Source organism: Acinonyx jubatus, chromosome F2 (genome assembly GCF_027475565.1).
Source record: "Acinonyx jubatus isolate Ajub_Pintada_27869175 chromosome F2, VMU_Ajub_asm_v1.0, whole genome shotgun sequence".
Taxonomy (NCBI): Eukaryota; Metazoa; Chordata; class Mammalia; order Carnivora; family Felidae; genus Acinonyx; species Acinonyx jubatus.
Window position 1 is genome coordinate 48,382,088 of NC_069394.1, and position 26,454 is coordinate 48,408,541.

Below are 26,454 nucleotides of genomic sequence, written 5' to 3' on the forward strand. Positions count from 1 at the left end.
CCAATGGGAAAAAGAATGTCTCTTGAGCAAATGGTATTGGGAAAACTGGACAGCAACATGCAAAAGAATGAAACTGGACCACTTTCTTACACTATACACAAAAATAAATTCAAAGTGGATTAAAGACTAATTGTGAGAACTGAAACCATAAAAATCCTACAAGAGAGCAGAGATAGTAACTACTTTGATGTTGGCTGTAGCAACATTTTTCTAGATATGTCTCCTTAGGCAACAGAAATAAAAGCAAAAATAACTATTGGGGCTACATGAAAATAAAAAGCACACAGTTAAGGAAACTATCAACAAACTAAAAGGCAACCTATGGAATGGGAGAAGATATTTACAAATGACATATCTGTTAAAGGGTTAGCATCTAAGGTATATAAAGAGCTAATAAAACTCAGCACCCCAAAAACTGAATAATCCAGTTAAAAAATGGACATAAGACATGAACAGACATTTTTCCAAAGAAGACATCCAGATGACCAAAAGACACATGAAAAGATACTCAACATCATTCATCATCAGGGAAATGCAAATCAAAACTACAAGGAGATAGCACCTCGCCCCTGTCAGAATGGCTAAAATTAACAACACAAGAAATCACAGATGTTGGTGAGAATGTGGAGAAAAGGGAACCCTCTTGCACTGTGGTGGGAATGCAAACTGCTGCAGCCACTCTGGAAAACAGTATGGAGGTTCTTCAAAAAGTTAAAAATGGAACTACCCTATGATCCAGCAATTGCACTCCTAGGTATATATCCCAGAATACAAAAATTCTAATTCAGAGGGATACATGCATCCTGATGTTTATAGCAGCATTATCTACAATAGACAAATTATTGAAATAGCCTAAGTATCCATCAACTGATGAATGGATAAAGAAGATGTAGTGTACACATCTTGAGTTTCTATTCTATATAAAGGTATTTTGGGGATAAAATAAGTGTCCTCCTTCAAAAAATCTAACTTTATTGGTTAAATGATGAATCAGGGAAAAAAATCCATGCTGTGGTAAAATACATATTTTTTATAATTTATGAAATTAATAATCTAACAGAATTCTCTAGGCTTCTAAAGCTAGGAATCACGTATATTGCTTTTATGATATTCCAAAGATTTGTAACAAAATTGTAAACTTGTAAGAAGTTTGGAACCAATTGTTTCAGAGCAATGAAATACATATCCTCTAAACTGGTATTTATCAAGTATACTCTCTCTGTGTTACAGTCTGAATTATATTTTCTCAAAAATTCATGTTGAAGTCCTAATCCCCAGGACCTCAGAATGTGACTGTATTTGAGTTGGGGTCTTTAAACAGGTAATTAAGTTATAATGAGATTACTTGAGTGGGCCTTAATCCAATGACTGGCATCCTTGAAAAGGGAATTGGGAATCAAACATGAACAGGGTGAAAACAATATGAAGACACAGGGAAAAGATAGTTATCCAAATGCCAAAGAGAGAGACCTAGAATACTTCCCTCCCTTTTAGCCCCCAGAAGAAACCAACCTCACTGACACTTTGACCTAGGATATCTAGCTTCCAAAACTGTGATAAATATGTTTCTGAAAAACAAATAATAAAATAAATAAATAAACTTCTGTTGCTTAAGTCACCCAGTCTGTGGTACTGGCTGTGGTAGCCCTAGCAAACTAACATACTCTTTGCTTAATTCTAATATAATCATCGTTATGAATCTGAGAACATTTAGGCTATTGGGAATGCAAAGCAATATGTCTCGTTTTCCACTATAGTTTCTAAGAGTTCCACTAATCTGATCAATTAATAAAATACTCATAAAAAAAAACACACCCGAAGAACAGAAAAAGGAAAAAGTAGTTATCTCATGGTGTAGAACTAGAGATGGAGAAATGATCTGTTGTTTTTATTATAAGCCCTTATGCACATATTATTTTTTAATAATGTTTATGTTACTTTGATTAAATTAGATGGATGAAGATAGGTAGGTGGGTAATTAGAAAAGGAAAATAAACAAAACAATGGGCAATGTGATCACATCTGAACAATTCAAATCAACAATGAAATTTTGTTTACTTCTCCACCTGTAAACTATTCTCAAGGGCATTTTGGCTCTTTGAAGTTCATAAACAGAATTCAGATCACCCAAGCAGAAATAATTTGCTGCTTTTAAGCCCTTACTAGCTACAGAGTTGCCTCTAGGAATTAGCCAGAACAAAATCCCGATTAAACAACTAATTGGCTTGTCTACTAATGAAAGGAAAAACAAAGTGCATTTCTCTACCTCAAGACAGAGTCATAAAAACAGAAGCTTTCAGAACCATCTCAGAGAAGATGTTTAAATCTCTAATGATAAAATCCAACAAGGTGAAGCCTAAAGAGGAGAACAATGAGAGTAAACAAGGTCCTGATCCAAGCAATCAGCCTCAACAATCCACAAGACAGGTATGCTACTTACATACCTAAATCAATCTTGATTGTCATCATTTTTTGTCTAGTGATGGATATTTGTCCAGTGTTTTAATATACTGTGATGTGTAAGGTTGCTTTGCTGTTTCACCTCTACCATTTGGGTCATGCACTTGTTTTTCTTTGGGGTTTTATATATACTATTTATATTTGCTTTAAAACAGATTGATAAATGTTTAGAAGACTACATTAGGAGTTGGAAAAAGCTAAATAAGACTTCTCATTGCAGATTTATATTTCTACCATAATCCCAAATGAAATCATTTCTCAAATATTAAATGGGCTATATGAATTAGTTTCAACAAAGAATGTCGAAGATCGTGGCCATGGTAAACTACAATTTAACAGTAATTGCTCTGGACCAGGACCTCTTTATAGGAAACAGTTTTGCCGCTCAGGACAACTGGAAATGTATGGAGTTATTTTTGGTTGTCATATCTCAGGGGTAGAGATGGTACTTGCATCTAGGGAGTAAAGACCAAAAATGCTGCTAGACATTGTAGAATCCACAGGACAGCCCTTCACAACATAGAATTATCCAATTCAGAATTTCAATACCACCTAAGTGGAGGAACCCTGTTCTAGAGAAATATTTTTCATAAGTTCTAGGTCTACACACCTGTAAAATGAAAATGCTTTGTAGCCTTATTGTATAAACTAGAGGCAGTGTATATAAAGCACATAGTAGGTACTTACCAAATGGCAATTTTTATTATCATTATTATGAGTAATTTATGCTTATATGACACAATAAAGTCCAAAGGGATAATTATATAATCAGTATTCACTTACAACTGTCCAAAGAACCATTTTCATAAATTACTGACTAAATTTATCTAAAAGTGCTATGTAAGGTTTTTAGAGCAATAATTATTTTCCCATCAAAAGAATTGGATGAAAGATGTCAAGTACAAGCAGGAGTGTACCTCAGGGACTCAAATAGCATGGTCCAGTGATTCAGGTTTAAATGAGCCTAGAGTACAGAAAATACCGAGATGACTTAGCATTGGCCCTGGAAAATTTGCCTTTCATTTCTGATTAACATTGACTATGTTTGCAATGGAGAACAGATATGAAGGAGGATGTGCTTAGCATTGCTTCATGAGAGTGCCCTTGACTTCTTTCTAATTCTTATGTTAAAATAAATAATTCCACACTTTTAAAATTATTTATATGTTTAAAAGCTCGTGGAATATCACAAATGTTGAGCTGGGTACTTTCCTTCAGGTAGTCTTGTTGTGTTTCTCCCTAGGAAAATCACTACAATGATATTTAACCTTTGTCTATCATGATTCTTTTTCCATAGAACACATAAAAATAACTAATATATTATTCTCTTGGAGAACATAATAGCTAAGAATAATTACTATGTGCCAGGCAAGGTGCTATCCTCTTCCAAGAACTATTATATTAAATCTTCAGAGTAACCATGAGTCCTGTTACAATTTGCTGCTTGCACACAACTGATAATGGCAAAGCTTGGATTGGAGCCCTGTTCCATCTGACTTCAGCACCTGAGAGCTAAATATCTAGGCTATGCTTCTGAAGAAGTATGAATGAATGATGAATATTAGTTGAATCAACTAACCAATAAGAAGTATGAATTATGAAGGATGAATATTAGTTTAATCAACTTTCTAAATATTCTACTCACAAGATAAAAGGATGTTAGAGAGAAGGCAAAAAGAACAGAAACTCTAAAGGAGTTGCCTTTCCTTCAGAAACAGTAATACTGGAGAAGTACTTAGATTAGACACAGGTAGAACAACTCTGGTGTATATCCCATGACATTCCCATGACATAACACTTAGGATGTTGATCATGAAGTCTGCTGACATCACATTATATCTTAAAAGTCATACTTAAGGAAATTATTTGCATCTACTCTTTAGAGATCATAACATGTTGGCAGAGGCAATAGTTCTTCTCCAGTTTCAAATACACTAAATGTTAAAAATGACAGAAAGTTAAAACCATGTTTTTATCCATAGAATATAACCTTTTAAAATGGCATTTAAACAGTAACGTTCTGAAGTACAAATAGATTATTTGAGGCCTATAAGAAGATATTTAGAAATAAAAAATCAATTTACATTCTTCTTTTAAATAAAGAGTTCTCAAAAAATAAAAATAAAAATATTAAAAAAAATACTTAGTTCTCAAACCAAAATAACTTAGGTGACTTCCATTTGTCAATAACCAATAAATCAAGATCTGCAAATTCAGGCTAATCCAGACTTTCATGCTACAGAATAAGACATCATTCACATAAATCTACACTTGTATACATGAAAAGACTATGATTAAAATGTTTATGAATAGCATCATAACATGTAAAAGTACTTGATTGAAATCAGAAGGCTTTACCACTACTTCATAATATATCCAGAGATCCATACATTTTTAGCCACCTTATCAATTTCCTACTCAATAACATAAGAATAATAATAGCTGTCTTGCCTAATACTTATGGTTACTGTGACACTTAAATTAAAGCATCTGATTAATTTACTTCCCAGCTTAAAATGTTTCTGACATACAGTGCTGTTAAATAATGTCAAACTCCACATCAAGGCTAATGGGACTCTCAAGGCCCTTGTCCTTGCCTATTTAGCTAGGCTTACTTTCTCACACTCTTTCCCATCCAACCACTTCTACTTTAGTTTCCCACAGCCTGTATACAATCACACCTTAGACTTTTGCTGAACAGGTATCCACTACCTGGAATATTTTCCATGCCTTGTTCATCTGGAAAAAAAATTCATCTTGATTTGTAAAATTCAGAGTTACTTCCTTTTTGATAGTCTCCTCCCTTTCCTTCTACTGCAGTAGAATTGACCATCCCACATTTATGCCCTATCTCTATCCTCTACAGACATTCATTACTTATAACATTTCCTTGCACTTACATTTGTGTGTGTATGTTTCCCCTACCACTCTGTAAATAGCTTGGGAGCCAACATTTCTGTGTTCTAACCTTATATCTTGTTTCACTTTGTTCCCATAGGACCATCCTCAGACACACACTGGCCACATCCAGTGAGACATACCTACATTTCAAAGGAAAGCTTAGATTCTCAGACAAATGACAAGGTAGAGGCAAATGAAATCACAAAGAGAAGAGAGCTCTGAATTAAGAAACTAGACTACTTTTTTCTATCACTTTAAGTTCTACTACAAAAGATCTAGACCAGGACCAACACTAGGACTGTGGGGAATGAGGACTGGAATTGGGAGGAACATGTGCCAGGTAGATGTAGCAACCACAGTGACAAAAAGAGAGTGCCTAAGGCCAACAAGCTGTGAAAGTCAAAGCTGATTATTCAATAGTAGAGCCGAGAATATCCATTTAAGTGAAAGAATTATCATTTGTAGTACATCATAAACAAATGATAAGCTTTAATGATTGGCTTGCTCATTGAATGAAAAACTCCATATTATATTTTACATTTAACTTTATTTTTTGTGTAAATTAATTGTGTACAATCTTTGTTTCTCAAAGGGTCAAAACAAAAATGAAAAGAAATCTCTCCAAACCAAGATGACTCCAGTCACATTTGAAGAGTCACACACCAAAATACAAGGTCAGAACTCAAATCTGTAGGAAAAAATAAAATGCATATCTCTCTGAAATGTATTACCTGATGAAACACTTGACCTTGACTAGGTAAATCATCTAGGGTAAATCACACTTGAGACACTTTAAAGATCTGAGTGTTTATAAAAACATAATTTCTTCATTCAGTCACTTATTCAATAGATGCTTTTTTATTACCTGCTATGTGCCAGGTCTATGGGCTAGAAATGTAGTGGTGAACAATATGGCCAAGTCTGTGTTAACATATGCATATAATGAACAATATAATTTTAAGTAAGGGTTATAAAATGATAAAATAGATGTGGATTGTACATATTTAAAGGTTCAACACTCATACCTCTGCTCTTCTTTCTTTAAATTCTCTCCATTAGAAATCTCATCTACTCCTAAGGTTACCATAACTCATTTCTATATCAGTGATTCCATAGCAGACCCAATTCCTTTTTTAAGACCCTGTCCAATATTTTCTTTTTTTGTCTCTTCTTTTCAGGTATATTCTGCCAGAAAGATTCTTTTTTTAATAATTTTTTTATTCTTTTAATTTGAATCCCAGCTAGTTAACATATAGTGTAATAATGATTTCAGGAATAGAATTTAGTGATTCATCACTTACATATAACACCCAGTGTTCATCCCAACAAGTGTCCTCCCTTTTGCAATATTTTCTAAGTAACCACTGGACATATACACCTGTATGTTCTGCTGCCATTCTGTTTTACTATGAGTCATTTTATAATAGTGATAGTTTCCAATTTGCAGTTCTTCTGACATAAAAATACAACCTTTATTAAAGTATTTTTTCTCTTTTTTTTAAGTTTATTTATTTTGAGAGAGAGAGAGCGGGGCTCGAACTCACGAACCATGAGCTCATGACATGAACCAAAATCGGACACTTAACCAACTGAGCTACCCAGGGGCCCCATAAAAACCTTATGGTACGAAACCTTAATGGTACGAAACCAAGGATCACATCTTTGGGATGACAAGTTTTGTCCTACTCTTGTTACACTTTTTTCAAAGTATATTTGTAAGCTTAATTTTTCATAGCTGGTAATAAAAACTCTTGTGGAAGTTTCATTTAACATAGAAGCTGTTTGAGTGGAAAGGAAAAAAATAGTTTCATTTAAATTTGCAGACTTAGCATGTCTTCAAAGGCTTTAATAGGAAAAGCAGTTATATTTAAGATATTTTGTTTTGAAACAGCAAAATTATTAGTGTTTAAAGATAGCCTCTTATATGTGCTTGGTATTTTTATATTCTTCCCTTCAAAACATGCAGGTGCAATGTCACAATATCTGCAGATGTTGATTTCTGATTATAGAACTCTTATCTTCTGCAGAGCATGGTTTAATTTTTATCTGCCATGGAAATGGAGAATGTAATACATTTTGGATTCAAATAAAGATAACTTTCTAAGGTTCTCTTTTGATTACAATCATCTTTCATAGGCTTCCACTTCACTTATAGTACATTAAATCCTTCTGTAAAAAATGTTTTGCTACCAGTAGAGGATATTTAAATGACTTCCCTAATAGTTTATCATGATATAAGGTGACTTTGTGTGGAAATGGATCAAAGTTAGGTGCCCATGGGTAGCTAGTATGGTATGGTGGGTTGAATAATGGCCTCTCAAAAACATCCACACCCTGCTCCCTAAAAACTATGAATTTTTACATGAAGGGGAACAAAATGCTGATGTTACTAAGTTAAGGATCTTGAGATGGGAAGATTATCCAGAAGGCCTCAATGTAATTAAGGGATTCTCATAAGAAGAAGGCAGAAGGGTCAAAGATAAAAGAAGATGGGATGATAGAAGCAGAGGTCACATTGATGCAATCTGAAAATGGAAGAAGGGACCACAAACCAAGGAACACAGGCAACCTCTACAGGCTAGGAAAGAATAAACCTGTGTTATTCTAGGCATTTAAGCTTGTTTCCTACAACAATAGAAAACTAATGTTTATGACTTTAAAATACTCCCTACTTAAGTAACAAAAAAAGAAACAAGAAATTGAGTTTTGCTCTAATCAATAATATAAATTCAGTATATTGGCAGTATATTATACTATAAAGAGCACTGCTTTGGAGTTTGGCATGTCTCAATTCAAATTGTAACTCTACTACTTAATAACTTTGTCTGGCTTTAGTCAAGATAGTTGACATCTCTAAGTATCAGTTTGCTCATGTACAAAATAAGGATAATACTGTCATTAATCTTCTAAGTTGTAGATACAGATTAAAGTAGTTAATATATATAAAGCATTTAGCATTGAGATTGATAAATTCCAATGTTGATGGGGGCCAGGTAGCATAAATGAGGATCATGCATGCCCTGTCTAAAGAGGCCAGAGGCCACTCAGCTCCAACCAGTCACTGTCATGTGGAGATGAGAGGCAAGTGCTGCCAGATAGTCCATCTTCAGTCTAGAGAGACTGTAAATACAAATTTCAATTTTAATTTTAATTCTCTCAATTTTTAAATGTCAACTTTTTAAAATGTTTAAATATTCTCTTTTTAAATCATTGAAATAAAAACTGAAATCTTGGGGCTCCTGTGTGGCTCAGTTGGTTAGGTGTCGGACTTCAGTTCAGGTCATGATCTCATAGTTCCTGAGTGCTGGGCTCTGTGCTGGGCTCTGTGCTGACAACTCAGAACCTGGAGCCTGCTTCAAATTCTGTGTCTCCCTCTCTCTCTGCCCCTCCCCTACTCAGGTCCTCTCTCTCTCTGTCAAAAATAAATAAAACATTTTTAAAAAACAAAATGTGATCATTTTGTGACCCCTAACCAACCACATGGTAGGTACTCTATGTTGCTCATGCCTATGAACAATGACAACCTGGACAAGATTCTGAATCCAGCAATGTTTTTATTTATCCTCTTCCTCTTCCCTTTCTCTTCTTTTGTGCCCTCCATCCCAGGTTTGTGTTGCAAACCAATTGCAAATGTCATGTCCTCCCTGGGCCTCCTGTGCCAAATAGCTCTCTATAACCAAGACCTAGGTTCCAAGTCTAACACATTTCTAGGTCTTCAGAGGTATCCCAGGCCTTGCCAGTCTCCCACCACTATCCAAACTGACCTAGCCTGCATCTCAGCCAACTCAGTTTGGACAGAAATAAGGAAGGCTAAAAACTACTCTAGAACTTAAAACTACTGTAAGACATAAAGTATGCTAATTTTCTAAATATTACAGGAAAAAGAAAGAGGGAAAATCCTAACTCATTTAAGCAGGAAACCACTCTTTAGTCCTTGGCAGGACTTATACAAATTTAATTTGTCTTGTATGGAATAGGAAAATAGCCAGACTATATACAGAAATTTAATGTCTAAATCAATAAAGGCTTCCCTATATAAGACCAATGAGTTTGATTACCATGCATGGGAGGTACTATGGTTAATTTTAGTAGTATAGTTCACTTTCTATAACTGTCAACACTATTCATCAGACAAAGGATAAGGTAGGAATATAGAAACAATGACAACAAAATGAGAGAAACTTTTCAAAAACTATTAAAGCATGTTTTCCTGCTTCATCCAAAAGAAAAAGGGGAAAAAACACCTTATATAGTAAATAATTACAGCTATTGAACTTAAACATTCCTTCAAAATGATATCTGATATGAACAAAAGAAATGAGAAATGAGTGCTGATTTGGCAAGGCACAGAGACATAATCAGGACACCTTCAGTGGCAAGGGCTCAAGGCTAAGGAAACCTCTGGATAACTGGAACTGGAAAACCATTTAAGGGACAGAGCCAGCCCTGGGAGCTGATTGCTTTCTCTGCCTTTCACTCATAGTCAACAAAGCTTTGCATTTCTCTCTGCATATCTACTTTGGGCTGCTCTTACTCCCATCCTATCATTTCGCAGTCTAAATTCCAGAGAGAGCAGGCTGACTGATTTAGATAGCAATCATTGTTCCCACTGGGCAGAGTCCATGGGAACCACCCGGTTCACCACCCGGATCACCAGCCAGCTGTGATCTGGCCATATTCTTCAGGTCAGGTGCCCAGCTATGTGCACAACCAATAACCATTCCTGTGTATTATACAGAACAGAGCTGCCTTGCTAAAGATGGAGAGGTAACGAGAGCTGATCAGCTAGAAGGAAAAGTTAGGCATAGAAATTATACTTTGTTTTAAATATCAAATAGAAGGCCAAACTCTGATAAAATTCCTTAGTTTCCACCTGATTAATAAGCTAAAAACTTAAGAGACACTAACCAATGTGGATGGGATGAATTTTTTTTTATAAAATACCATATATTTTATAGTTTGCATGATTTAAATATATTTGTATAATTCAGTTAAATCAAACTATGTTTTTAGCTTTTTTCTCTGCTAAAGAATATAGCTAATTCTGCTTTCCTGATTCCTGAAACACTCTTAAGTAAATAAAAGCTTCAGCATGCCTCATATATATCAATGTTATGCATACCTGAAATAGTTAATATTTTTTTTAAAGAAGATAATTTACCCTAGTCAAGCCGGTGGAACACTTTGTGTTTATACTGCATTTTTCTTGAATGGAGTCTTTATCTAATCCTCACAGAAATCCCCATGACAAAAGTATTTCTCATTTTATGGATGACGAAACTGTTATAGAAAAGTAACTTATCCAGAGTCACCCAGAGAATTAGTGATGTAAGGATTACAGCTCTGTGTTTCGTACCCGGCACCGGTAGCTCACCACACTCCTTAAACCTGCACATAAAATGTATTTTCTAGATGAATTAATCCCAGTACAAAAGTCCCTGAAACAAAGCATGACATTGAGAGAGGACAGGATCTCTCATCCTGACACAGTACCAAAGCTACCTTAGATGGATCTGTATTTTTTTTGTTTGTTGATTTGTTCATTTATTCACTTGTGATGATGTATCTTAAAGTTAAAAAAAAAACTGCCTAAATATAAAAATCCTTTCAGGACTTTTTGGCACATTAAGGCTGACCAGAAGACTTCTAACCTCTGACCCAATGCAAGGACCCCATCTGGGTCCTTCATATGAGCTCCAGCTTCTGCCTGTATACCTCCAGCAACAGGGCTTTCATTGCCTCACAAAGCCATATGTTTCACTATTAGACAAGTATAATTGTTAGAATGTTTGGGATTTTATTTGTTTTGGAAATCCCAATGATGGATATTTCTTCTGCCTTCTGGTATACACTAAATAAGTCTTTTCTATACAGCAGCCCTTCAAAGAATTTGAAATAACTGCTAGGTCACTAGTTAGTCTTTAGCTATTTTAGACCCAAAGTTTCTCCACAATTCTTCATATGAGATGGTTTCCAGAACTCTCAGTTACTCTGACTCCTTCGCCTCTGGATTTTTTATAGATTTCTTCAACATTTCTAAGGTAAAGTATTACATTTTTCAAATCTGTTACATTTTAGGACTCTCCTTCAGGTTCTATTCTATACTCATTGCTATAATGTTTATCAGCTTCCTCCATGTCATTTGACAATCCACAAAGATATAATAAAATTTCAAGTATGGTCAACATGTTGTAATTAAAATTATTCTAAGAGCACTATATATTCTGGCAACTATAAAACACAAGCTGAGTCAAAAATACCATCTTAGATGCCAGAAGATAATCATTAATTATACATTTCTTAAAACTGTGTTATTATTTTATTCCAGACGTTCATTCATTAAGATGAAATTGATAGTATCATTTATGCATCTAATCAAGGTACTCAGGCTTAGTTTTTGTTAATTCACCTTCCATCTAATTACTCAGATATTGTTGGTGTCCAATAAAAGGAAATTTGTTTTTGAGATAGAACTCACAATGTATTTGGTGTTATAAGAGTTAGAAATTCAACCAAGTGATATCTCACCCACATCAAATATTCCAACCAATGAGAGCATTTTCAAGTCTTCCCCTTTTTACATCCATAAAAAAAAAAAAACCAATTGAATCAACACCTGTCTAATTCACAACCTTATTCCCAAATCAGTTTCTTTCTTTGGATTCCTCCTTTTCCAGCAATTATTTAGTGCCACTGATAAAATGTGTAAGGTTAATGGTTTTCTGCATCACTTATTTCCTCACTTGAAGACAGAAGCAGCTGTTTCACACCTGCACAGCTCTCCACAATGCTCTCCACAATGTGCTACTACAAGGGGACAAAGCAGTTTGGAAGTGTATTACAGAGGCCCAGTGTGAGATGCTGCCAGGCCGAAGACAAAATCGGCCAGGTGTGTGGAGGGCAAACTCTACTCATTCTTGCACATTCAATAAAAGCAACCATATCAGAACACTTTGATTCCAGATTTTACTATCTGCCATGGGCACACATTCCAGGGCAGAACTTGACCAAGTGTACTGATGAGATCTGGCAATTTCAGAGCACAGTTGGCAGAAAGACTTACACTATTCATTTGGGCAGCTACAAACGAGGGGATCCTTCTTTCCATGTGTGAAGCTGGGTAAAACTACAATGTGAGGTTGACAAGACTTCACCCAGATGCCAGAGCAAGATTTGCCGTGTATTTTAGATTTCTTCCATGATGAGGATGATGCGAGCAATCTGACCATCTGTTCCCACAAACAAATAACATGCTGCATGGATAAAAAGACACCCACACTGAGTATAGTTGACAGGGATTCTTTTGTTTTAAGTCCTCAAGAGTATGTTTAAAGTTGTTCTGCTTTGAATCCAAGAATGGGCAATAACTGGTTTCTCATCTTCGTCGACAAACTGTGATTAAGGACTTATTTTGTAATTAAAATGCTTATCCACAAAGTAAACTAGGTTGTAATAAATTTCTGAATAACCTAGACTTGTAGTAGAGGCAGCATCATTTTAGAAGGGGTTGGTAATGTCTAGAGGAGACCTGGTAAGGTACAACGATCTACTTAGAGTTACTTTAATCCAAATGTTATTATGATAAACAAAAATTCCTTATCAGAAGAGGAGAAAAGAACTGTTGCAGAACAGTCAGTCATTAATTGGTGCTAGCAGAAAAGTAATAGTGTAAATGTAATGCATATGCTGTAACCTGAATGACTGATGGAAGTATGTGATGCAGCTTATATTCACATGCCTTTCTAAGAAATAGTCAATAAAAGCCCCTTAAGAAAGACTGTTTTACATATTCTACTTGTTATATATTCAGGAGGGGTTTTTATGATTATTTTACTCACATTTCATGCTCTATTTTCACTCCTAATTTGGGGGCAGGGATGTGGGCACTCCCAGAAAAATATATGGACACAATGGTTCATAACTCTTTTTTTGGCCCAGACTTCTTGGAAGAGCTCATGTTAATCTTAAATCCTCTCCATGTAAAATTTGCATAGGTAACACAGAGTCTCAAAAGTTCCAATCCATGAGTTCACTAGATCTCTGTGGCCAGAGGTTAAGAACTTTGCTCTCAAATATCTTACCATAATTAACCCAAGTGTTTGTGGATATAGGAAAAAGATTTTGCTGTCATTTTCCTAGGCAGAAATATGTAGCATAATGTTAGAGATCTGAAAAGTGATCTATTTTTTGGTTGGATAAAGAGAAATGGGAAAATATGGCTTGACCCAAATACATAGGGAAAATAGATCTTTCTCTCTTATTTCTACCAAAAGCCTCTTAGTACAAAATGACATATTGAAAGTGCAATTTTTTTTAACTCTGAAATCTGTTCAATACTGATAAGCTCACTAGTGTACCACATGTGCTTGTATAAAAAGGACCCTATCCTGCACTCTCAGTAAGATTCCATACACGTGGAAACATTTCATCTGGAATATAGTCTTTAGACAGAGACTCCAAGGACATGATTATAGTAACGATCCTTTGTATCCTAAGTAAAGTCAGGAATTCAGAGGGTTTTCATTTAAACATTATGCTGTGGTTTCCATCTTCTAGCCAAAATTACTAGAATTCCAAAATAAATGTAGGTAGGAGATACATAATGAAGAAATCTGTTTGGGGAAATCCAGGGGTTTAAGCTTTCTTAGTCATAAACCTTTCAAAACTCTAAGTACTGAGTCAATTTTATGATTGCCTTTATTCCGAAAACATGTTCCTGAAAAATTTCATATATTGGCAGGTTTTAGGCAGATCACAGGAATTTTCATATTAAAGGGCTTGTATGATAAGAGCTTTTGTGAAAGTAAATGATCGCCCCATGATTTATCATTTTTGTGAATTCAGATTTTCAATACTGGATTGGCTTAAGTTTTTTCAATTATAATTTATTACAAAAAAAATAAGAGTTATCATTTGGGCATTGATTCTAATTTTCTAAGCACAGTACATCCATTTAAAAATAAGTTAGAAACTGTGGACAATGAATAACCATTGAATTGTGTTCATTCTATTTCTTTGCTCCTTCTATATTTTCTTTTTACATTAAGCAATTTACTTAAATTTTCTCTATAATCCACATATTTATCAATGAATTGATTATTCTCTTGGTACACTACAATTTAAACTATATTAATTGTAAATTGTTTTTATAAGCTTGAAGGGAAAATTTTAATTTTTGGACTGAAAATGAAGCTAGTACATATTAGTTTGCACTGCTTATTCAGAAAAAGATACCATAACTAAAGATTATCAAACCAAAAACAAAGATTTTATTTAATTAAAAAAAGTTAGAATGCAAAATTCTGAAATAATGTCACTGACATCACTTCTATTTTATTTTTCTGAATTTTATGAGGCTTCAATTTCAGCCACAAATTATGAATAATACTTTAGCAGAACCGAAATACCTTTTGAATGGATTACTCCTTACTAATCTCAGCTTTGCTAGTTTCAAAAAGTAATATACTATGAACTTTTTGTTTCATAATACAACTTAAATATACTTTTCATCAGCCTGAACGTGTCTACAAGCTAACTTCTCCTGCATAAGATCCTACTTTGTTTAGCAGGAATCCTGGGGGAGGCATTCCTAAGACTGTTTTGGAGAAAAAAACATCCCTGTAACTTACACTGTCCAATATAATTTATCAGCAGTGGCATATATTCTTCTCTCTATATGTTGTTTCCTTTCCATAGATAAAATCTCTGAGAAAAATTCACTCAAAGATCTGACCACAACCCCTGACCATCAAAATCCAACAGAATCAAAGGGAACGATGCCAGAGCAAAAGGAAATGGAAACTGGGAAAGAAGGTCTAGTCAGGTAAGAAGTCAATAAAATACATAATACCTGTTAGAGATATTGCTCAGCCTTCACTGAAAAATTCAAACACCTGTTCCCCACTTTAGCTGAGCAAAGGCCAGGGCAACAATAGTCACATAACACAGGGGAACTGGTTAAAACTAAAAGATTGTTTCTGTCTAGTTCATTGTCCCTTACTAGCTAGTCCTGGCCACTAACCAGAGGATTCCTAGGCAACCATGTGGCTATAGGCCAAATCACACCAACAAAAACATTGCAGTCACATGACTGAGTCATTAATATCATCATGGAAACAGCCTACATATTTACTAGGCATGAATTTTAAAAAGAAGGAATTGAAGAGATTGTACGATTCTTCTTTGAGTTCCCAAAGAAATAACTATTTCATTTTGTAAATATTTTATTGTTTGATTATTATTTCCATTTATCAGCTAAAGAAAGTGTGGCATGATAACCAAGAATAATTACAGAAACAGGTAATCTTTATGCCAATGAAGGAATACAATTTTATAAATACTTCCTACAGAATTATTGGAAATATCCCAAAAGAGATGACAATTTCAATGTGAATCAGTGAATCCACAATAAAACACAACTAGGAGCCCCTTCATTTTGCCACTTCTTGGCATGCTATTATGTGCCTGCTGATCCAATTTGAATTGCTTAATTATAGTTAATATAATTGCAATAGGCTTATGAAACAATAAAGCATACTCTTCTTATTTAACAGGCAAGAAGAGTTGTCATTTAAAAAGAAATTAGGAGTATCTATTCCTGCCCCCAGCTCCCCCTCCCTACCTCTGCCCCAGCAGCTCTTCCACTGTGTTAAACCTTGTGCTGCCAATAGGAGTTACAGTGATAATCTAGGACCCAGTGTGTTGCAGACTGAACAATAGGCATCAGAAAGAGAAAGTGCATTTTCAATAAATACAAATTTCGCTGTAGATGAGATTAAACACAAGTTCACTCTACCACGTGCACACACACACACATACACACACACACACACACTGTATGACAAAAATTAAACCTGGCATATTATTTAGGTAGAGAGATGTTTAAACTCTGGGTAAAGACTAAAATCTTATAATTGGGGTAATTATTTATATTATTTTTATAACGTTGGTGTTTACAGAATGATTTGCAGTCTTTTAGTGGGTCATTGTTATCTTCACTCTACAGATAAGCTGCCAAGGCACAAGGAGGTTAATTAGTTTGCCTATAGTAATAGGGTCAGCTCAGCCAAGATTAGACTGCACAGGACTCAAATTCCTGAGTGGAACTTGTTCCTCCCTCTCACCAATACACTTACTTTAATCAACAGCTTAACCTCTGAACCAATGTCTCCTTCTACTGTTTCTTTTAGTATATTTAGTTTTTTGTAATAACCAGTGGTGATAGGTAGGTTTTCAAAGGACTGAAGTAGAAGCCATAACTAATGTGTTTAGGAATATATTCCCTTTAACCCAAATCCATTGCCAGTATTGTACTTTTACTCTTCTGAGATATGAAAATGGAAAACTTTCAGTTACCCATAAATTGGGTCAATCAGCATATCTCAAAACCATAAAACTCCTTGACATGACCTCTAAGACCATGCCTGGTTCATCTCTTCCCCTACTTTCCTATCCCTCTACTCCAGCCACATTGTTCCTATTTCAGTCTCTTGTACTTGTGAATTGATTATTCTCTGGAATAATTTATTATTCCTTCTGCAATTTAGGCAGCAAAGTAGCTTGAAAATTATTGACAAACTGAGTAAATCCAAGTTAGCTTAAAACTCTTACTTTCTATTGTGAGATGTCCAGTCACACTTTTCCTCAGGATTGAGTGAAAACCACCCTCACTGAAGGAATAACTTTAAAGGTCACTAGAAGTTCTGGTGTCACTTTTGACTAATATTACAGGAATCCTAATGTTCCAGTACCATGTACAACTTAACCAAAACCTTCCTGTTTTAATTTCATAGGCATCAATGGTACCATATCTAGAATCCTAACTAGCAGAGCTTTTATACATCATTAGGAAATATCAATGATAAAATAACTTCAAATTGGAAGTGTTATTTTACAGTACTTTAAGTGATTAAAGATCATTTTGGTATTGCAGTTATTAAAAATCAACAACTTCAACCTTGAGCAATGCCAGGTTTTAAAAAGTTTTTTTTCCTAGAAAAACACTAAAGATTTGATTGATTGAAGGCAATACATGCTTGTGAGTGACTGATTCCCACCTCAATTTTTTGAATTTGCAAAAAGTTATATTATTAATAAATAAAGTTTAAAAGCATATTTTTTACTCTAAGTGTGTTTCATTACCTTCTGGTTTAGGTCCTGGATTGAATAGGGATTGTGTGTCTAGGCTGATCAATAAATATTAACGAGAATGCATGTTATGGATTTCCCTGTCTCTGTGTGTGAAGTGCAGTTTGATATTATTGGTTACACTCTTAATTTCTGTCACACTCAGAAGATGCACAGAGCTGGATAACAAGAGAACTAACTAACTAACTAACTATAGATATAGTACCTATATACACTGCATAGTCCGTATATATATTATTTAACAGATATTAGGAATTGGATCACATGATTATGGAGGCTGAGTAGTCCCAATATCTTCAGTCAGCAAGCTAGAGGACCAGGAGAGACAATGGTGTAGTTCCAGTCTAAGTATGAAGGCTTATGAACCAGAACTACTGGTGTAGTCCCAGTCCAAAATCTGGCAGACTTAAGACCCAGGAAGAACCAGTGTTTCAGTTTGAGTCTGAGGGCAAGAAGTTATGTCCCAGCCTGCAAACTGGAAGAAAGTTCTAACCAGAACCCAACTATTCTAGCAAGCTGTTCTTGGACTTCCAGTCTTTAGATCTGCAAGAAATAAGTTTATGTTGTTTATACACCACCCAGTCCATAGTACTTTGTTACAGTAGCCTGAACTAAGAAAGACATCACCCAACCCAGCCCTGAACTCTTTAACATAGAGCCTTTGTAATGTTTCTGTATGACAAGGGTCTCAAATATTGTTTTGTAAGGATAAAACAGTATAGATATATGTTTAAGCTAAATTTGGATATTGTGTCTATTTACCTATGTATATAAACACAAAAAGGTGAGTAAAATTTATATTATTATTATAATGATGTAAATTCCTAAAATAAAAATCACTTCTGTGATTTTTTCATCCAGCCTTCAATAAGATTCTAAATAAAGCCTAAAACTAATTTTATAGCCACAGTAATAATATTTATCACAAATACATGTCAGCCCAGAAGGAGACATTTTTCAAGATATCCAAGTATTACATGTCCACAGTTCTGACTGGAATCCATTTGTATTAAACCAGCTTTCTTTCTTTATTCTTTCTTTTTATATCCTTTCACAACATTTTCTAAATTGTCTAACCAGGGAAAAGAAATTCTTTGCAAATCTTCCCTGAAAAAAGCAACCAATTCATTATCTTGTCAGATGAATCATTTAGCTTCTGAAAGACATGGAGTTCACCCCTGGAAAGTCCCATTGATGCCATTTGTCCATTACCAAGGAAAACGGCCTGTTTCTGGCATTCCACCTCAGCACATTCTTATTTTTTAATATAAAAAACTATATTTTGATGGACACTAATGAATAGCAAGCAAAAGAAGATGTGTTTTGCCTGGATACATCAAATAGCTATGTCTGGAAAAGGAGACAGAGTTGAATGGTTGATAGGTTAAGTGGTTAAATGATGAACAAGCAAGTGAGTGAAACGTTCAGTGCCCATGACTGGGGTGCACTGCAAGACTGACTTTTACAGTATAGTATATGACTTTCCATCACCATCACTACCCATAATGCCAAGAAGGAAGGTTATTTCTATGAATAGTCTTCTTTGTTCATAATAGCAATCAGTCTCTATTTGGGTGGTTTTAAAATAGGCATTCATTTCACAGCAGGAACAATGAGAACAGAATAGAATTCAGAATCTTATCAGCACTCATAAACACGCCGTTTATTGTCTTGTAACTAGAAAAAGCAAGAGTCACTGCAGTAAAGATGCTTAAAAATCCATATGTGATTTTATAGTTGAAATAGAAAAGGAATGTCAGCTATCAAGTTTTCCAAAATAAAATACAATTTATACTTGAATGATTTAAAAGCTTGTAAAAAAAATGAAAATCAGTTACATATTTACCAATTTTATGTAATGCATAAGAAAACTATGCACTATTACTTTTAGCCCCAAATTTAAATTTTCCTCTGTGGTAAGCGATATCTTTATAATCAGGCATTGCAAACACTTTAACAACAAATTGGCATCTGTTTTTAATAATGGCATCATTTTTAATAATGACTGCTAAGTGCTATTTCTAATAATATGGCAGACTAAAGGTTTATAGAAAATTATTTGAGGAGAATGTAATTAAAATACTAGATAAAATATGAAACCTACATTTGAATGCATGCCTGAGCTGAAAGAAAATAAAATCTGTTGTTAGAAAGTGTCATGAATTGGTGTTTACTCTGAGAATTAATTCCAAACTTTATGGCCTAGATTTGAGTTAAAATGTGTCATCAATGAGAAAAAACCTGGGGTTAAACTGCATATTAGGACAGGTTGGGGACTCCTCCATAAAACTAGGATTCTGAAGGGTAACTCACTGGAAAGTAAACTGTCTTCCAGAGAGAAATAGTCAAAATAATATTTGTCTCTGTCTGGCCTTCAGTGGAAAAAAAAGAAAGAAAGAAATTTGAAATGGGGGAAGGGAAGAGAAGAGAAAAGGAGAGGAGGGGAGGGAGGGATGAGGACACACAGGAAGGAAAGGAAGAGAAAGGAAGGGAAGGAAAGAAAAAGAATTCTTATCATAAGCATTATTCAAAGAGATCTGGAACCAGAATTCCTATGACATCTGTATCCTAGAAAAAAAGAATGAGGCTAAAATAAAATATTTAAAATGGTTAAGTTTAAAAACTCAGACATCTGCCCAAAACAACAAAATTTGGAAGGAAACAGTCTTTTAAAACTATGTCTCAAAGTATCCCCATAGATAAAGTTCTAATAAACATGAACTCACAATCAAAAATTACTAAACACTGGGGCACCTGGGTGGCTCAGTCAAGTAAGCATCTAACTCTTGATTTTAGCTCAGGTCATGATTTTGTGGTTAGTAAGATTGAGCCCCATGTCAGGCTCTGCACTGACAGTGTTGAGCCTGCTTGGGATTCTCTCTCTCCCTCTCTCTCTGCCCCTCCCAATAAAAATAAATAAATAAGCTAAAAAAAATGACTATACACAAGAGGAAACAATAAACTACAGCATCAGACTCTCAATGGTAAAATTATCAAAAACAGAACATCAAATAAGTATATTAAGTATATGTAAAGAAATGAAAGAAAAGATTTAAAATAAGCCAAGGGAACAAGAAGTTGTCAGAAAAGACAAGGCATTTTTGCAGTTGAACTAATTAGAACATCTAGAAATGAAAAATATAATCCCTGAGGCTCCTGGGAGGCTTGGTCAATTAAGCGTCTGACTTCAGCTCAGGTCATGATCACGCATTCATGAGTTCGAGCCCCACGTTGTGCTCTGTGCTGACAGCTTAGAGCTTGGAGCCTGCTTCAGATTCTGTGTTTCCCTCTATCTCTGCCCCTCCTCCATTCTTGCGCTGTCTCCAAGAATAAACATTTTTTAAAAAGAAAACTATAATCCCTAAAATTAGGAAGTCAGTGAGCTAGACAGAAGATTAGATAGAGTTGAAGAGTCAGTAAAGTGAATGACAGATCTTAAGAAACCACCCAGAATTCTACCATGGAGAAAAATAATGGGAAAAATATGAGATTCAGAAGCTGGGAGGAGAGTATGAAAAGCACAAAATGCATATAATCAGAATTCTAGAAGGAGATATTAAATAGAATGGTGGAGAATCAGTATTCAAGAAGAGAATATAATTGATGAAAAATAGTAATGCTCAAATTCAGTAAGCCAAATGAATACAAAATGAATTAGTCCTAAATATATTCTAATAAAGTTTAAAAGTGCAAAGGACAAAATAAAACCCAAAGATCTTTAAATTATCTGGAAAGAAAATACAGACTACCTAATATAAGAGAAATGAACCAATATGTGACTAACAGTAACAATGGAAACTAGTAGATAGTAGAATTGCTTTACCAAGATTCTAAAAGTAATAGTCAACCTAGAATTCTATACCTGGCAAACTATTCAAAACTAAGGGCAAAATATAGACATTTGCAGTCCAACAAAAATGAAGGGAGTTTAGACAAATCTTAATACATACTGCAGAGAAATAAAAATGATCTGAGAATGAAAGACTTAAATTGGATTAGTCAAGGATCAGTCAGGAAAAATGATTTGTTCTAAATATTTCAAAAGAAAGTAATTAAATACAAGGAATATGGTAGTATAAAAATTGTTGTAAGTAAGGGGTGAGAGAGCAAAGTTCAGGGATAGAGATTGCAACCCATTAATTAGGTGAGCTCAGAAAATAACTACCAAAGCCACATCTATCCCTTAACTCCAAAACTGGAGCCTGGTAATAGAATATGGAGTCTGAAGAGTGTTCAAGAAGCAGCTGCTGCTTCTGAGGAAGTATGCTGTGGTTTTCTGCCAGGTGAAAACTGAATTGTGCCTTCCTTTCAACTTCCAAATCTCCTACAAATGTCTTTCATTGGTGGAATCTACATCAGAACCCTCCTGGCAAGATATTCTCAAAAAGAAAGTTTTCAGGCTTTTGGCCACTATAATAACATGGGAGAGTGTAAAAAGGAACAGAAAGGCTCTTGATCACAAATAGACAATCCAGCATACAGAGAAGTGAGCAAAGAAACTTCAAGAAGTGAACAAAGAAAATGCAAGCATGTGGATAAATAGAAAAATGATAATAATAATAATAATTACAATGACACCATAAAGCAATAACAATAATGTCCAAAGTGGGGATAAAAATTTGAGATAGAATTAACTATCCTCTCTACAGCAAAGTGATTGGCATACAAAAGAATTAAGAGTTTGATTAATTTTAGAACTTCTTAATTAAACATACATGTCAGGGGTGCCTGGATGGCTCAGTTGGTTAAGCATCTGACTTTGGATCAGGTGGTGATCTCACGGTTCATGAGTTCAAATCCTGCATCAGGCCCTGCACTGACAGCACAGAACCTGCTTCAGATCCTCTGTCTCTCTCTCTTTCTGCCCCTCCCCAGCTTGCATTCTCTCTCTCTCAAAAATAAATAAACTTTAAAAAAATTTTAAACGTACATGTTAAAATATATTTGAAAAACACTAAATTAATTAAAGCAAAGTATTTAATCTCCATCTGCTAAACTTAATGGTTTTAGTACCACAAGATAGTAGATGACAGAGAGAGAAAGCATATAAGCAATTCTGCCAATTACAAAATGAAATTGGTAATTCCATACTCCTAAAGAGAGTGATTTGAAAATACTTCTGTTTATTAATAAAGCAAATATTTTAAAAGTCGTTAAAGATATACTATCTTTGAACAACACAATTAACAAAGTAAATCTAAAGGACATTTGGAGGGGTGCCTGGGTGACTCAGTCGGTTGAGCATCTGACTTCAGCTCAGGTCATGACCCATGGTTTGTGGGTTTGAGCCCCACATCAGGCTCTGTGCTGACAGCTCAGAGCCTGGAGCCTGCTTCAGTTTCTGTGTCTCCCTCTGTCTCTCCCCCTCCCCCACTCTCTGTCTCTCTCTTTCTCTCTCTGTCTCTCTCTCTCAAAAATAAACATTTAAAAAAATAAAATAAAACAAAATAGAATAAAATTACAATAAAATTAAATTAAATTAAATTAAATTAAATTAAATTAAATTAAAAAGGACACTTGGAGAACCCTTATGTCCATTCTTCACTAATGGTATTTCTTCAGTAACTGAAGAATATACAGTTGCTTCAAGCTTATGTAGAACATTATAAAAACCCATGATATACTGTGCCAAAGAACACTGTCAAAACTCCCAGGAGCTCTTTAAAAATACAAATGTTTGTATTCTACCCTCAGTAATACTGATTTCATTGGTCTGGAGTGCATCCCAGGCATTAGTATATCTGAAAACCTCCTCAGGTGATTCTTATGTACATCCAGGATGGAGAAACATTTCACTAGACTATAAAGTAAGTGTCAACAAATTTTAAGGATTTTATGTCATATTAAGTATATGCAACCACTATGCAATAAAATTAGAAGTTAATTTTTTTAAAAAACCTAAAATTTGGAGAAATTTTTCACATAATTAAGATTTAAAATACACTTTCAAGTGACCTTTGGGTCAACAAATAAGTCAACAATAAAATAAGAAAATACTCAGGAACAACGATGAAAGTACTGCACATCAAATTTATAGAATAATAATCCGTCAGGTATTTTTGTTTTGCTTTTCTGTTTTGGGTTTTTTTTCTTTTTCTTTTTTTTTTAACTCTAAAATTTGATTATAAAGTTTGCTTGGAAGAATAAGCAAAAATGTCCAGGAAAACCCCAAAAAATAATAGTAGAGGTGATGGTAGTCCTACCAGATATTAAAACCTATTTGAAATCTCTGCAATTAAAGAAAAAAGTGTGGTATTGCCACATGAATATATAAACCAATAGAATAGAATAGAATATATAGAAATAGCTCTAACTGCATATAAAAATGTAGTGTATGATAAAGTTGGCATCTAAAATCAATACAAAAACTGTAGATTTAAATAAGGGGTATTAGAGTAACTGGATAGCCTTACAGAAAAAAAAGAAAAAACTAACATTGGATCTGTTCCTCATGTTCTACATGAGGATAAATACCCAATAAATCAGATTTAAATGTGAAATAAACTATACAAGTACTAGGCAAAAAAGTTACAAATTTCTGTATACTGTGGAAACATACATTAAGTTCTAAGATTAAAAATTCGAAAACAATAGAAGTGCTTAATCATTTTACCATATTAAAAACTGCATTTAAAAAATCAGAAACAAAAGAAAAAATCAAAATACCCAAATATGAAAATTCTCGTTGCTACTTTCTTGGAGAATTAATCATTTTATTTTAAGGCTGATGGCCGGCATTTAAATTTTGTTTTGCATTAAGATACTTGAAAATTGTTAATGACTCAATCAACTTGATATCTTTGTGATACGTCACTACCACAATTTCATTTTCTTCTTTTCAAAATTTAATACCAGAAGCACAATGTACTTAATAACAGAGTAAACCAATATATAATTTAATCCCAGGAGTAAAACAATGATCCTGATTCTCAATACAGTGCAATATGAAGGTCCATCTTTCCCTCAAAAATAAAAGTAACTATCAGTAGTGAATATATAAGCATATATTATAAATAATATTCGTATATTATGAATATATTATCCATATACATATAAGTGTATATCTGATGGCAAATTACTTGCTAGAGCTTCCATCTGAGCTTTCTACTCTAAAGTCATTAATAATGCTGCCAGGAATGAAATGTGTAGAAAGATAAAATAGGCTAGTATCAGAAACAACAAGAGTAGTTTACTAGTAGGTGATTAGACATGAGTCAGCAGACAAAAGACAAAAATTTTGTGAGTATGCATAGTATGTAGCCTTGAGAGAGGAACAAGGCTACAGACAGTTTGTTGTCCCATTTTAAATCGTTTCACTATTGATTATGGAGAGGCGATGAATCAGTTGCCTGTTGCCATAAAAATACTGAGCAGATAAAACTTGTATCTACTTTGTTTCTCTTAGCATAGAAAGAAGGAAATTAGACACTTTTTATATTTTTTATGACACCTAAGTCTGACTTTTTAAAAATGGGTCTTCTGGGGCACCTGGGTGGTTCAGTCAGTTGAGTGTCAGACTCCTGATTTCAGCTCACGTCATGATCTCTTGGTTCAAGGGATTGAGCCCCATGTACGTTTCTGTGCTAACAGTGCACAGCCTGCTTGGAATTCTCTCTCTTTCTCTCTCTCTCTGTCCCTGTCCTGCGCTCTCTCTCTCTCTCTCTCTCTCTCTCTGTCTCTGTCTCTCAAAAGGAATAAACATTTTAAAAAATTAGTTTTAAAAAATGGGTCTTCATGTTTACCTAGCAAAATGAAGGGAACCATAAGATGATTGATGGGTTGAAAAATTTGAAAATTTGCAAGTGGAATAATTCTGATTATTATGAAGCAGGCAAAACCCATGAATAAAGTATACTGGGGATATGGGAACAACAGAACAAGCCTAATGAGAAGAGAGGACAGAAGGGGCTAGTGAGGTGAACTTGAGTACGCCTAAGGAAGGAACTTGAGTTCCTTTCTTACGGCAAAGAGCCAGTCGGAGAGTTGCTGTTTGGAAAAGTGGATCCAATGATGCCAGTATCATCTGATTTTTTTTCCAGGAAAACCCCAAATTCTATAAGTCCATATTTTGAATATTGCCAAGATAAATTGAAATTATTTTAAATTACAAGCCATAAAAATACAGCAATAGGTCATCAGTTTACCATCTCTGCCTTGAAATAATAGATAGGTTCTAAACAAGTTCATTGTCAAAAAATACAATTCCATTATAGAATTAGAAGTGTACCCTACAAGAAAAACATTCATTGTTAATTGACTGATGGAGATTGGAAGGTCTGCTTAAAATAGGTAAAATGGAAGCTCCCTGTCATGAGAGGATAGATGGAAGATTCACTATGTTTCTTAAAATCTTTATCTCCTTGGGAAGAAGAAAGTGACTGGTCTGCCTGGGACTGGCATTAGCAGGAGACAAGAACAAAACAAGGGAAAGAAGTAGAGACTGGGGGGCGGGGGAGGACACCTCCCTACCAGGTGATAGATAGCAGCAGGCGAAAATGTTAAGTCATTTGAGAAAGAAAAGAGATTTTCACCTAGTGAAAGACCATTTCAAGCATGGTAAATGGCAAAACTGGCACATTGATTTGCAGCACATAGATTTTCAAGAAGCAGCAAAAATGCTCTGCAGCTAAGTAAAGAGAAGCAACCCCATAAGCAACCTAAAAGTAAGCTAGCTTGTAGGGGTCAGGATGGGGAAGCTTATCAGACACTCCCATATTCTCTCCTCCCTCTCTGAGCAAGGAAGAGACTTGAATGTTTCCCCAAGTCTGCAAACAAAGGTAATGGGGTATTATTCATTTGCTAGAGTGAGGCAATTGCCAGAGGGACAATTTTATCTCAAAATTTTATCTCAAATGTTTAGCTCAGGGTCTGGCACCTACTCTATGCAGTCAAATATAAGCACTTTCTGAATAAAACGTTGTGTGTTTTACTCTACTCCAAGTAGAT

The 26,454-nt window shown here is 34.7% G+C and overlaps 1 protein-coding gene across 1 annotated transcript in view; it reads left to right on the forward strand.

The window, feature by feature from the left end:
* Window positions 1-2,161: 2,161 nt before the first annotated feature.
* CNGB3 (cyclic nucleotide gated channel subunit beta 3) overlaps window positions 2,162-26,454 on the forward strand; it is a 147,489-nt gene continuing 123,196 nt past the window's right edge. Inside the window, exons 1-3 of the mRNA XM_027064275.2 lie at window positions 2,162-2,427; window positions 5,954-6,035; window positions 15,058-15,184. Coding sequence (XP_026920076.2) covers window positions 2,236-2,427; window positions 5,954-6,035; window positions 15,058-15,184 — 401 coding nt within the window. The 5' untranslated portion in view covers window positions 2,162-2,235. The remainder of the gene's footprint in view (window positions 2,428-5,953; window positions 6,036-15,057; window positions 15,185-26,454) is intronic.